The sequence below is a fragment of the Lathamus discolor genome, chromosome 3, assembly GCF_037157495.1.
Source record: "Lathamus discolor isolate bLatDis1 chromosome 3, bLatDis1.hap1, whole genome shotgun sequence".
NCBI classification, from domain to species: domain Eukaryota; kingdom Metazoa; phylum Chordata; class Aves; order Psittaciformes; family Psittacidae; genus Lathamus; species Lathamus discolor.
This window is the reverse complement of record NC_088886.1, coordinates 102,669,909-102,683,771: the sequence shown is the minus strand read 5'-3', so window position 1 is coordinate 102,683,771 and position 13,863 is coordinate 102,669,909. Positions and strand designations below refer to the sequence as shown.

The following is a 13,863-nucleotide window of genomic DNA, read 5'->3' as shown; positions in this document are numbered from 1 at the left end:
GAGTCTATTATTAGGCAGCTTAATATATTTGGACATACAAGTAGTGATCTGTGATAGTTTCCTGATGTAACCTTACCCATCAGTGAGGAAAGAGCCTCAAGAGGCGGTTGAAGAATTTTACATTGCCACAGCAGGCAATATGTGCTAGGACTCCAGTCCTAACAGCTAGTTGAGCACTGCAAATGTACTAGTCTAGACTCTACTTGATAAACAAGACTTAAGATTTAATGTTTCACTTTTTGCTTTTACTTCTCCCATTTTGCAGGGTTCTTTTCCAAGAGGAGATTTTTAGCGCTGTTACAACTTGAGTATTTGCTGCAGTCCTTTCCTTCTGCCTGCTTCATTCAAATTAGTGCATAGGTGTAAATGTTTTTTGGAAGGTGGAAGGAGAGGTACCAAATGATTATCTGTGCCTCATTTGCTTGAAAAGTAGATCATCAGCATTAACAGGGTGGTTGAAGTAGATACGTACACAGTTCTGCCATGTAGAATTAAATTCTCCATCTTGAGTTTTATAGTCCCTGACAAAAATAGATCTGGAATAGAGGGAATGAGATGCTTAAGTAATTACTCTTTATTGTAGAAGAAAAAGTTATTGTTTATTGCATAAATTAATTGGTTACTGTGGAGTCAGTCATGAATAGAACATTTATCTTCTTATTTGCAGATATTAAGAAAATTTACTGTAGTTACCAAAAATGCAAGACAAATGAAACTGCTAAGTTTCATTAGATTTAAAGCCTATTCTGTTCCTTGCTCAATTGATGCTCTTTATGGTTAGCTGCAAAAATAGATTACATTCCTTTGGTAGCTGTTAATTTGTCTACATCCTGGTGATACTGGATTCCTGCATCACGTACTGACATTAAACCATGTGCTGAGTAAGGGCTACAGACCATAAGCTGCAAAAATAGATTGAGATTGATTTGCATAGCATTAAACTGACACTTTTTTTTGTTTGTTTGTTTTGTTTTTGTTGGAAAGATACTTAAGTCCTTTCAGGAGGGCCTTTCACATATATATAAGGTGAATATGTTGAGCTGAGCATGAAGCTGGCCAGATTAAAAATGGCAATATGATAAATGATACAGAAATTGGATAGGCCTGCCAAAAGAAGTAGCAAAAGCTGTTTTCTTCTGTGAAATAAATTCTTCATATTCAGAGGACTTATTTCAGTGATGCTTTGCTGTAAACTCAATTATGCCAAAGAACCAAGTCAGATTTGACAGTCTTTTTACAAGAAATAACCTTTAGAGACATGTTAGTATGCTGTTTGCCAAAATGCATTTTGCTTTTTACCTTGTTATTTTTTCATATATATATATATATATATTTAAGAAAGATATTTGTGCTTTAAAATTGTGGCTTTTAAGCAATTTAAGTAATTCTCAGAAGTGGATACACACATGCTCATCTTGTACCATGCTACAAAATCATGTAATGATTTTGTTACAGGAATTCAGTCATGGAATGATTTGAGCTGGAAGGGACCTTTAAAGATCCCATAGTGATTTCAAGTTTCTTTCAATAGTTGGTCTGTTTCTGGTTTGTTGTCACTTTCGTGGTTCTATGGGGAAGGCTCCTCTCCTTTCTTTTATATCCTTTCTGTAAGGCCTTACATTTTCTGCAATAGCTTCTTATATTATTTTTCTTTAGTGTGTCCATAGTTTTTTGCAACAACACTGTCAGTCAAATGTAGCTGTATTTGTTCCACATGTGGAGTATTTGCTTGCTTGGTTTTGTCTCATTGGTATTAAATAATGACATCAGTGCAAACTGACTTTATTAACCCTAAAATAATATAATGTTGCCAGAACCTAAAGGTCAAGATGTCTGAAATGAGAAACTTGCTGAAATTATTGTCCAGAGCTATAGGAATAGAATAAAATGTGACTGATTTGAATGTAGATCTTTCAACTTCTCTGCTTGGAGATGCTGAAGACTTCATTTAATGAGAAATGGGGGTCTTGTGCATGTGTGATAAGGAAGAGTGAAGACAGGACAAATCTTTTAGTTCTGGGATTTCACTGCTGTGTTTTCTTCTCTTTGGATCACCTGTGTCAGGTGCAGCTTTGTGCTGGGTTCACTGCAGTTTTCTGAGGTAGTATAAGGTGAGAGGTGGGAGAATTGCGTGCCTGGAACATGAGACTTAACACTTGGGTACCTCCAGCCTCCTCACTTAGCATGCAACAAGGTGTATTGTGCAGTTTTCAGTCATTGAATACATACCTTAGGAGTCTTTGAGGGAACATCTCTGTACCAACTCATCACTGAGCCCCAGTGTTGCTGCAGAGGGATTAGGTACAGTGAGTTTTCCAGGCCATAGTTTAAAGCTGTGTTTTCTGCCAGTGGAAGTGCTGATTGAGACAGCCAGCACCACACCCCTGTGGGTGCTGTGATGTAAACATGCTCAGAGAACCTCTGGAAATGCTTTTTTGTTATTAGGGTTTTTTTTTTTGTGGCTGAGATCAGCTCACTGTTTTTACAGTGCAGGCTCACGTGTAACTGATAGCACGACAAGCCATAGTGCGCTGCAGCACATGGGTGGGAAGGAGCTTGGAGCAATTCCTCTAGAAACTGCTACTGTGGCCATGCCCTTCTGTGGTGAAACTGCAGTAAATGTTCCCAGCTGCCTTTGGCTCCAAGCTTAATCTTACTTGGTCATTGTCAAACTTGCAAAAACATTTTCTTTTAGTTCAAATTAATATTGTTCTGTTCCCCTGTTTCTCTCTTTGCAGGCTGAAAATCATCCAACTAAGCTCTCTTTCCTCCTCTCCTAGCTTGTGTTGAAAAGTAAGCATGTTTTCAGTGATTAACAACAGTGACTAGGAGATGTTGCTGAGTAACAAGATGAATACTTACCCCTTGTTTTGTAAATGGCCAGGGCACTGACCATCTCCATATTTACAGATTATATCTAAATTGTGTGGGGGTTTTGTGGCTGTAACTTTAAAATTTGATATATGACATGCATATCAAGTTGTATCAGGTCACAGTGCCTTCTGTTGGAATCAAATGACTTTGCTGTTTAATTAAAATGCCCCTGGGTTAGAATGGCTGTCTCCCTGCTTTGCATTACTCAGGGGACCATCTTTGCAAATCAGGATAACTGAAATCATCTGGCATGTCTTGAATTACAGTCAATACTGTGTATGAGGTTATGCAAGGATCTGTAAAAATGCTTCAATTAATATTTACTTCAAATAAAACAGGGTTGGGGGGTGGTTCAGAGAGTATGGGATAAAAAGAATTGCATTTACAAGACTAGGCTTGTACCAACGTGTTGACTCTCCAGGTAGTAGTTATAGGTAACAATTAAGTAGTCACTGTTTTGGGTGTGTGGATGACCATTTTGGATTCCTGGGAGACTGGGAAGAGGGAATTCCCACTGAGCACAACATTTACCTGGTTGCTTCAGAAATAGGAGTCTCGAATCTGCACATGACAGACTGAATTACTGAAAGCAGGATTTCAGCATCTTGCCTTTCTTACAGGGATGATAAGACTCTGGGAAGGGAGAAGAGTTTTCTTGCCGTCATGTATGTATTTCTGTGGGCTTTTTTCTAGTAACCAGTGCTGCATACTCCAGCATGTGAACCCAAATAAGCAACAGTGGTCAGACTGTCCAGTTGCAGAATGGCCCTTAACACCAGTATTGACTTTTTACCACATGGAGCCTTTACTGGGTACAACAGTACTTCCAGCTGCTTTGGAGATATTTTCCCCTTTCAAGTTTACCCTCTATGTCAAGTTCGGGGATGTCAAAAATGGGATTTGGTTTCTCAGTCGATTCCCTGAATAAAAAGTTCAGTTATCAGCTTTATTCATGTGTAGTTTGAACTTCATGATATAGGCTGAAATAGCTTTTAAATAATTTGTAAAGCTTGAAAAAGATCTTTACTTACTACATTATGATAGTTTTCAGCCCACACATGGTTTTGCTGATGTCCTGCTCCTTAGAAGCAACAGCAAGATAGTGCCTTTAGATACTGCAGCAATACTGAATTTTGAATGCTGACTTGTTTTCCTTGGGAGAGCCTCAAGAAAAACGAGAGCCTTAGGTGCCAGATGGAGATTAGAGGAAAAAAATTAAATTCAAAACAGGAAGCAGAAAGAGGCAGGCTCCAATTCAACCTTCATGACATTTCACTCAAAGAGAAGAGTATTGACAATTATTGACCTGCCACTTGCAAGTGACTTTCAGTTCTGCAAAGCTGCCTAGGAAGTGTGCAGCTTTCTGCACACTTTTCTAAAGCCTTTTAAAGAAAAATGATGCTGGAGTGTTAAATAGGCTGGAAGAAAAAAAGAAGGCAAGCAAGCAATCTGAACATGTGCCTCCTACTGTTTCGCTGGGCAGTTCTCCACATGCCTGTAATTCAGCTGCCTGGAAATAAGCTCTGCTGAGCCACCGCAGGACACTAGCACATCGCTTGCCAGAGATGGTTGCAGATTGAGGGATGCAACTCCAGGCTTGCCAGGTGAGTTAATGTAATGCTGCATCTACTGTAACAAAGAGCCTTGCCGTGACTCAGGAGATATTTGCTCAGGCGCAGCACCAGACTAATGTGTCTGGCTCATGGAGAAGGGGGCAGTTCCCTTGCACCTGCCTAGCTCTGGCCATGGAGACGTAACCCATCTGACCCTGGATGTCCACATCCTGAGGAGATTACACAATCAATAAAACCACAAAGTTAAGAGGGATGCTTGTGGCAGCTGACAGGAGTTTGCCTGGATTGTGGCCTGTGTACTCATTCCATAATTGCAGTGAAAAGCAATGCATGTAGCAGCGGAGGACAGCTGCTTTCTTGTCAGGACAGCAACTTTTCCTTTCTGATAATGTAGCTTGGTGAGTAGACATAGTTGGCAGTCAAAATACTGTGATGAGAGATATGTGGTAAGCATTCTCTAAGTCTGGGATATGGCTGTTAGCAGCTAAAATGTAGGAAAGTATATTGATACAGTAGTTATTAAAATAGAAATACTATTTTTTCATGCCTCATTTCTTGCCAATGATTACCTAATGCTAGATGCATTTTTTCCCCATCTGTATTTCTGTCTTGGTTGTAGCTCATATTTCCATTTTTTCCTTTCATTTGAGACTCACTATAGTTTCTCTACCAGCTCCATATACTTTAAAATGTGCATTTTTTCAGAACTTACTCATTTTCCAGTTCAAAGTGGCTCATGATGAATTGAAAGTACACAAAAGCGCTGTGTTTAGGGTGGCAATGAAAACTTGCTTCAAAAGCCAGTAAGACAGGTTCATCTGACAGTAACCTATCTGTACCTCCTGACTGTTTTTAATGATATTTGAGGGATGCTTTTAAGGGGCTTTTTTATGGGGCACAAGGGTTGTCAAGGCTGAGATGGTGCAACCAATACAGCATAGTGAATTGAGTGAGTGATCATGCTGATCCCAAAGATTACAAAGATGAAGGAAAAAATACATCCCTGAACGCGAGGGTCTTGAGTATTTTCAGCCAGGGAGGAAACGATGCAATTTTTCTGTTTTCCTTCTGTTCAGACAAATCTCTAGGACTTTGTGGCATTTCTAATCCTACTTGGTGAAGCTGTTAGCTCTGAAGTTTAAGAAGTCAGCACAGACACTTGACATGGGTTTATGGGCTTGTCATGGTGTTTTATCCTATTTTTAAAAGTCAGATAAACTGTAAAGTCAGAGCAACAAAGGTCCTACTTATGCCTGTGGCTTTCCTCTGAGCTCCCTACCCAAAACAGTGGTTTTCAAAATGGTTCTGAACAGTTCATTGGAGACAGATAACTCCTGCTACAACATCACCTTGCACTTTCTTGTCTCAAAGTGGCTTCTCCTCCTCCTCCCTTGGCTCCCATAGGGTCTGTCTGGTCCTTTTTACCCCTCTCTGCCCCCAGGCCCTGGTGCTGGGCTGGGCAAGAGATGGTGTACTGTGTTTCACAGCTGTGGGTGCTGAAGGCTGGCCAGGGTGCATGCGCTGATTTGCCTGTCGGCAAGCTGCAAAAAGCAGCACCATTAGCAGTATGGTCCTGTGGGATGCTACCCTGTGATCTTTTCTTCCACTAGGTTGCTGTTTATGGTATATATGGGAAGAAAAGGTTTATAAAGCAGCTGAAATGAATTTGATTATGTGAACTGGTAATGTCCAGTGTTTTGGATGCAACACCGTTCATAATCTTCCTGTATTAACAGCATAGTCTAGCAGCTCCAGCAGGGGAATTGCAGAGTCTAGAGTGTTTCCTACAGATGAGACAAATTTAGTGGTGGTTTCATAAGCTGATTAGCTTGTATTTATGGTGTTCTCTGACCCCCTGACACACTGCAAGGGTTTTTCTTCTCTGCTGTTATCCATTTGAAACACAAGAAAAAAGACCTAAACTCTCTAAATACATCAAGGCATCAACACAATTAAAATTAAGGCAGCACAAATTCTGAGATGTCAGAAGATAAGCATGTGACTGAAACAGCATTTATAGTGAACAGTGCTTTAAATGAAAAACATGCAGTATTGATTTTTTTAATCATCATTTTATGTCTGCATATCCTTGAAAAATTGCTTTTGAAGTTGCCACTGGATAATGAGGACCATGGAGGGGCTGGCTAGGAGTTGCAATTCAATTAAATTTCTTTGCTTCAGGTCAAGCTTTATGCATTTATTTATGAAGCCCAGGGTCCTACTCCTGTCCTGATCATCCAGTGCTCAAAGGCTGCAGCTGGGATCAGTGGAGCTGCTTTCCCCAGTGTTTACTTCTAATCCAGAGCCGCTGTGGACTCTCCAGCTGGATCTGTGCCACAGCAGGACTGCTCACACAGCATCACCACACAGTCTCCCTGCAGGGCACACGTTCTGGCTGCTCAGCTCTTGCCCACCAAGAAGGGCTTTCTTTCCTATTTGGCTGGAGGCTTGGAGACTCCTGAAGCTGAGACACAGATCACTAGGTTAGCAGAACAGGCTGCTTCAGCTTTGAAGAAAAACTGAAATGAACCATGAGGCCTCGGTTAATTATTTTTCTTGCTGCTATTGTCTTTTACTGCTGCTGACAGTGGATTTACCTCTGCCCTCTCTCACATGGATCCTGTTGTTCCTAATGCTTTCTTTAAAAACTCTTGTTTTCTAAGAAGAAAACTAAGCTTTTCTGTTTTCCTTTAATTTTTTTTTTTTTTCTATCTTTTTGAGACATCAGCAACCCTCAAAAGCAGCTCTTTCAGTAGCTGGTGACCATGCTCCCAGTGAAGGGAGTACCAAAGCAGCTGTGGAGGCTCCCCCAGCACTGTGGACCACACAGGCCTCCCCCTGGGCAGCAGGGTGCTAGAGGACCAGAAGTTTTGGGTTTATTTTAGACACAGCCCTTGAAGTCAGGGTGTCTGCTCAAAGTACCATACATCCAATTCATATAGCTGAAGTCCTGCAGGGCCTGACTTTGATCCAGAGGTTGTGAAAGAAGGGCTTGAATTGCAGGTATACTGTATGAGCAATTAGATGTTTAATTTGTGCTGCCTGTGGCCTTCTGCTCTTTGTACAACACCAATACGAGGAGGAATAATCCCTCTGATCTATGTTATTTTGCACGAAAGGAAAATCCTCTCCCAGGGCCTGGGGCTCCTTGCCGTGTCTAAAGCGAGTTTTGCAGGACCACGTCTCCAGCAAGCCTCGTGTGCCCTCTAGCTGTTGAAGGTTTCTGGGGAACTGAAACGACTTCATTTTCTGTAAGTCTTGATGAATTTTGCAGGCAAGTCTTGAATAAAATATCTTCAATAATTGCAGTTAGAGGAGTGGTAGGGATCAAGAGGCTGATTGCAGTCGCTGCTGCCTTGTTTGCCCTGTGATGATCCAACAGAAAAACAAGTGTGCTTGTTGCTTAGGTAGAGAATTTGTTGCTTTAAAATGTGTTGCCTCAAGTTCACATGTTCAGCTGAAGCAGGGGAGAGTGATATGCCAGCCGGATGATTCCTGTGACACCTAGTAAGATGGAAGGTGGAAATGTGCTGTGGGTGGGCAGCAAAGAGTTAGAGAGATGGGGTTTGTTTTTTAATTTGGGGATTTTTTTGCACAGGCCTTTTTGTGAGATGTTTCTCTGCAGAGAGCAAATTGCTGCCAGCCCACGGGCATGGGCAGCTGGGGTGCTTGTGGCTCTGAGTGCCTTGTACTTTTGTCTGTCTCAACGGGACCCAGCAAAAGCTGGGGAGCTGCTCCTGCTCCAGCTGCCTTGCAAACACAGTGATGAAGTATGTGAGGCACAGAGGGTGGGAAAGCACTGGGTATGGTGGCTGGAGGGCAGTGGTGGCAGAGCAGAGGAGTTCAATGCAGGAGGGGAGGTTGCAGAAAAAAATGCCCTGTGTATCCTCTCAGATATGAGTGATGGACACCATACTGCTCTGACAGATGACAATCACACCATGGGGTATAGGAGGACCAGCACATTCTCTTCTCTTTTTAGCAGTCATGTTATACAGAGCAGTGCTGGGGGGGACAGTGCCGTCAGCCTCAGCACTGCCTGTGGGCCAAACAGCTGTGAACAGGCTCAGCCATGAAGTGGCTAATTCCATAGGGTGGCAGTGCTAGAAGGGTCAGGACAGGGACAGGGACCGGGACCCTCAAGCAGCCACAGCTGTGGTGATGGGCCCAGGTGGAGCACATCTGCAGTGATGAGGCAAGGCTGCCCCTGACTGGGGTGGGGAAGGGCAGGCACCGGCAGGCAGTTATGGGGGGTGTGTGGTGTCTCCTCTCAGTGGCTGCATGGCACTTGCTAAAATGGGCTTGAGGAGAGTCACCTGTGGTGTGGGAATGGCCCATGTACCTTGGAGAAAGCACGTCATGGTTTAAACCATGACAGGGTTAAATGCCTGTTGGGCCAGCCAAGTCAGCCAGCCACTTCTGGTGCACTGAATGTGTAATTTTTTGATGGCTGCAAAGCACAGACATGGGGGCATCAGTAAAGAATTTTTGCTCAGCCATGAACTGTGCTCACTAGGGATTTAGCCGTGTCGTGCCTGTGTGTGGGTTAACATACCCTAAGGTGAGAGCAAGGCTGTTGCCTTTGTGAGGTCTCTTCTCTTGCCAGGTGGGCAGGAAAGCCTTAAACCACAGCATTTCCAGGCCTCATTGTGGGATCCTGGGGAGAGGTAAGTGGGCTAAAAATCTGTACCATTTTAAAGTGATATTCCCTTTATTAAGGAAGAGGGAATTGCTATCTGTGCTGAACCAGCAGTCCAGTTGCATTGATAAAGTAACTCCTGCTTTACTAGTACTCCACAAAGGAGGTCTAACTTAGTGCCTCCAATCTTTTGTGCATTTTAGTTTTTTTTTTTTTATGTACCCCCATGGCAGGGGGGTGAAACTAGATGATTTTAAGGTCCTTTCTAATTATAACTATTCTATGATTCTACAAACCAAATTTCTATCAAGAATCTCCCCAGTTAGAAGTGACTGCAGCATTATTTCCTCTATTGTGGTTTATTTCCTAGCAGAGGCTTTGTATCTGAAAGTATTATAAGATGTTGGGCTTAACAGCATCTACATCTTCCATATTTCAAAGGCTGAATGCATCCTTGCTTGTGTTTACCAAATGATTGTGCAGGTGTTATATAAATGTGTATCTGTAATATGCATTCACGGTAGGTCGTCTCAAAATATTTTAGTTAGCTGCTGCTAGCAGGCAGAATGGACAGCAGGTAGTATGAATATCTGCAAACTTGCCTTGAAAAACCCCACTCAGAAGTAACTATCAAGCACACAATCAGTGTGCTCCAGGAAGCTGTGCTTTTGTGTGCGTTAGGTGCCATGGAAACATCTGATGGTAACACATCCATTAGCTTGTGCAATGTTCCTCTGGAAGCAAGTGCTGGTTACAAGGAATCCACCTCTGCTAGCAGTTAACTTCTACCTTCGACAAAATCTAGAGTGAAACTACTGATTAAGATGATGCCTAGCAATTATGCTACGATAAGTTAATTACAGAGGAACAGCTTTGGCTGGACTGCATGGGTTTGTGGAAGGAAGAAAGGTGATGGTGTCTTCTGAGCAGCACAGCTGAAATATTGATGCTCTCCTGCAGTCTAATATGGGAACAAGTGCTTCCCTTTCAATCTGTGTAAGTGAACTTAAATCTGCTTCTTGAGTCCTTTCTTACATCTCTTCTTCTTTCTGAAAAGGATGTACTTCTTCCCCAAACCCAGCTGCTGCATCTGAAGAGGGAAAGAGGAGATATTTAGAGTAATATAGCATAAATACTGTAAAGGCTTTTTTTAACACTTTGCAGCTTATATATTAAAAATACTATAAAATATGTTTGATACATGCTGATATTGGTTCCTTTTAGGTAATTATGGCTTCAGCATTAACATCATGTTCTAAGAGTGAAATGGGTCTAAGGGTTTCAGTGCATGTTTGTGTGTGTTCGCCATGGCAGCACTGCTAGACGCGGCCTCAAGCTCTTGCTTGGGTCTTTACTTAAGGGGCAGGCTTTTTAAGCTGAAAAATAGCTTTTCTATAGTGGTTCAGCTACAAATCTGTAAGAAAGTCCTTCCTTTTTCCTTCGGAAGACATAGTAACAAAAACATTTAATAGCCTGGTTTTAGAATGTGTTGGGATAAAGCTACTATACATTAAAATCCCCCCTTAAAATCATATGCAGATACTGTTTTACTATTCCTGACACAGAACTGGTAAATCTGGGTGTTCCTGGTTTTGATTTCTGTTCTCATGGCATGGTGGAAACGGGTCTTCAGCTTCGTGATTCCAAGCATAGCCTGCCTGGCAGGCAAATGAGGGCAAAACGTAGCACAGTGAGTAATGTCACCCTCTTATAAGGCAAAGCAGAGGGGTATAAGAGAAGGGAAAGAGTATAAGAGAGCAAGGGCTGCTCATGGCTGCGCTGCATTTCCTTCTTCCTTACGTGCATCTCCCTGAGGCACCACCTGCAGGGCTGAGGGGCTCCGCGGGCCTGGCTGTGGATGCTTCCAGAGCCAACCAGAACCTCCATGCCCTGCTCAGGGCAGCCCCTGTTCCCTCACAGAGGCCCCTGAGCCCTGCTGCAGCCCCTAGTACAGGCACCTGTGTGATAGCATGTGTACTGGGCAGCCCCTGTCCCAACAAGGTGATAAAGCAGCTCCCAAGTGCAGGTTGTTCATGACTTCTTACGTGGTTTTGCATTGGTTGTTGCGATAAGAAATTAGAATAACCAGGTGAGCAGATGGGAACCACTTACCAGGCTCCTGCCATGGCTGCTGCTTAAGTTCCCATTCTGGCTTCTTTGCGAATCTCGTGTGTTTTATCTTGGTGAGTTGGGTACAAATTTGCACATTTCACAGGGCTGGAAGGCTGTGTACCAGCCTTTGGTCAGCCTTTTTCCTGAGTGCTGGGGCTCTTCTTGGGGCAGGGGTTTTGCAACCCCTTCCTGTCTTAAGCGGGGCATCTGCCTTGACCTGAAGCCTAATTTTCTCTGAATGTAAGTATAAATGTGTTTTATTAGGATTTACCCCATTGCAGGTCCTGCCTCAGCTCTACAGGAGAAGAATATTAGTATTTTAAGAACATGCAGTAGAAGCAGAATCTGTACTAACATGTAAATGAGGACAATAATTTTACCTAAGGTGTAGACCCTTAGACCTTAAAATAATAAAAGCCACTTCTGCTTATCACTTGCCTATTTTTATTCCCCAGAAATCTTTATCTTCTATTCAAGTCAGGCACACAACAAGTAAAGTCTCACCAGATCTCGGAGAAAGAAGCACGTTTGGTGTTCCTCTGGAAACCCTCGTACAAGATGCAACGCAATATGGAGTTCCTTTTCTTGTGATACAGATGGTGGAGTACCTAGAAGCATTTGGTAAGTTCATCTTTTCTCTGTTTGGATTCTGAAAACTGTTATTCTTTGTTTAAACTGTATTTTTCAGCTGTAACTGCTGAGGTATATTTTTACAATTATTATGTTTTTTTAGAGGAGCTTTTTCTTTTTGAGATTCAGTTTTCATCAGACAAGCATGGTAATGCAGCTATTGCTTGCTGTTTCATATTTCTTCTTAAACAGGCCTGGAGCGTGTCGGTATATTTCGAATCAGTGGCTCAGTAAATAAAATCAAGGAATTGAAGCAGAAATACAATCAAGGAGAAAAAGTAGACCTTGTTACTGACGGAGATGTTGATTCTGTTGCCAGTCTCCTGAAACTCTTTCTGAAAGAACTGCCAGTAGCTGTTTTTCCAGACAACATCTGTTCTGGCTTGCTAAACACTTTCCAAGGTAAAGAACGAGCATATTCCAAGCTTCTGTCCTTTCTTTGGCAGTGACAATTAATGTGTTCATTGCACCTTCCTGTAAGCAAGGGTTTAAGTTTCCTTAAAATGAGACTGATGTTTAATTTCTTCTGATGGACCAGTCTTCCCTGAAATTGTCTATAACCTTTATTTTTAATTTCACTAGGGCTTTCCGACTCCCCAACATCTTGTGGCAAGGCATTCTGCAATCCAGTCCTGTATTTACTGAGAAAGTACCTCTTCTGCATGCTTTCTTTTTAAATTTGATAACTTAATTGTAGCTGGGATAACGTTTTTGTTTTACTCAAATCACTGTAATAATGCTGCTTTGTATAACCACTGCCTCACTTCAGTCTTCTCCAAGATAGAGCCTCTTTTTCTATTTAAGCTTCCTATGTACAGAAGCCTTTTTGTACATCCCTGTTCCTGTTTAGGACTTTTTACTAGTTTTCTTATAGTCTGCTTGGACAGCAGTGTGTGGAGCAACACAAAGTATTCAAAATGCGAAGCCAAAATGAGTACCTACAGTAATAAACTGTCTAGTTCCCTACTCATGTATATAATAGCTGAGCTAACGTGTTCAGATAATTCTGCCTAGTGATTTTAGCGATATTTCTTTCAGGTGTTTGCATACAAATAACTGGGTTTTGTGGGTTAGAATGCAGGTTGCTTTTGTTCAAACTTCATCTGCTAAGTGCCAAGTTTTATGTATGTATTTTACTAAAAAAACAAACAAACAAAAAAACAAACAAAAAAACAAAAACCAAAAAGGAAAAAAGAGTCACTTTCATGACCTATGCAAGTCTGCGTTGAATGATCCATGCGTTTTTGCCAGCACCTTCTTTTGACTACCCTGAACAGTTTTGCTGTATTTTTTTCTTCTTCTTTTTTTTCCATTATAATTATTTTTTACCCCACTCCATTCCCTTTTCCATATATCTCATTAATAGGTTGAGCACCATGGGTGCTTTCATAAAATGTTTGTTTTTACGGCTAAAATTGACCTTAGAGCATGATTTGTGATTCACAATGTCAGCGCTACACTGGTGTGTCCTGGTGATGTATGGTGAAATTGAGCATCAGCTGCCAATTTTTGAGCAGTACTGTCATCTTGGTTCTAAATAACCAGGAGACTTTATTGTACTAATTCTGAACTGCTGATCAAATAAAGATGTTTGTGAACCCATTTTCTGTTTTGTAACTCTTACTTGAAGAATGAGAACCTAGAAAATGCTAAGTATCCCCAATTTAGATTTTTAAGCATCTCTTGTGTAACTACTGTTGCATATTTATAGAGCAAAAATGTTTTGAGACTGAGACCTACCAGTTAGTCAGGAAATGAAGATAATGTGGGGCTGAAAGGGTACAGTTTCTGATTCCTGTTAATGAGACTCATGCAGCATGTGTAAAATCCCTAGGGATAATCAAGGCTGACAATATTGTGTCATCCTTAAATGTACTTTTAAGGATTCAGGTAAGTGACTACTGCCTGCAATTCCATTTTAAAAGCAGCCAGTACCAGATGATTCTGTCATAATAGGAAGAATAGCAGAAACAGTCTATATAACACTCAGTCCATGGTACTTAAATATTGATATATGAAAATGGTTGTTAAAAT

At 41.7% G+C, this 13,863-nt stretch overlaps 1 protein-coding gene across 2 annotated transcripts in view; it reads left to right on the top strand.

Annotated features, from left to right (window-relative positions):
• The first annotated feature begins 9,955 nt into the window (after positions 1 to 9,955).
• Positions 9,956 to 13,863, top strand: part of LOC136010136 (protein FAM13A-like) — a 66,968-nt gene continuing 63,060 nt past the window's right edge. For both annotated transcript variants that reach the window (XM_065670847.1, XM_065670846.1), the window contains exons 1-3: positions 9,956 to 10,083; positions 11,655 to 11,820; positions 12,022 to 12,231. In XM_065670847.1, coding sequence (XP_065526919.1) covers positions 10,054 to 10,083; positions 11,655 to 11,820; positions 12,022 to 12,231 — 406 coding nt within the window. In that variant the 5' untranslated portion in view covers positions 9,956 to 10,053. The remainder of the gene's footprint in view (positions 10,084 to 11,654; positions 11,821 to 12,021; positions 12,232 to 13,863) is intronic.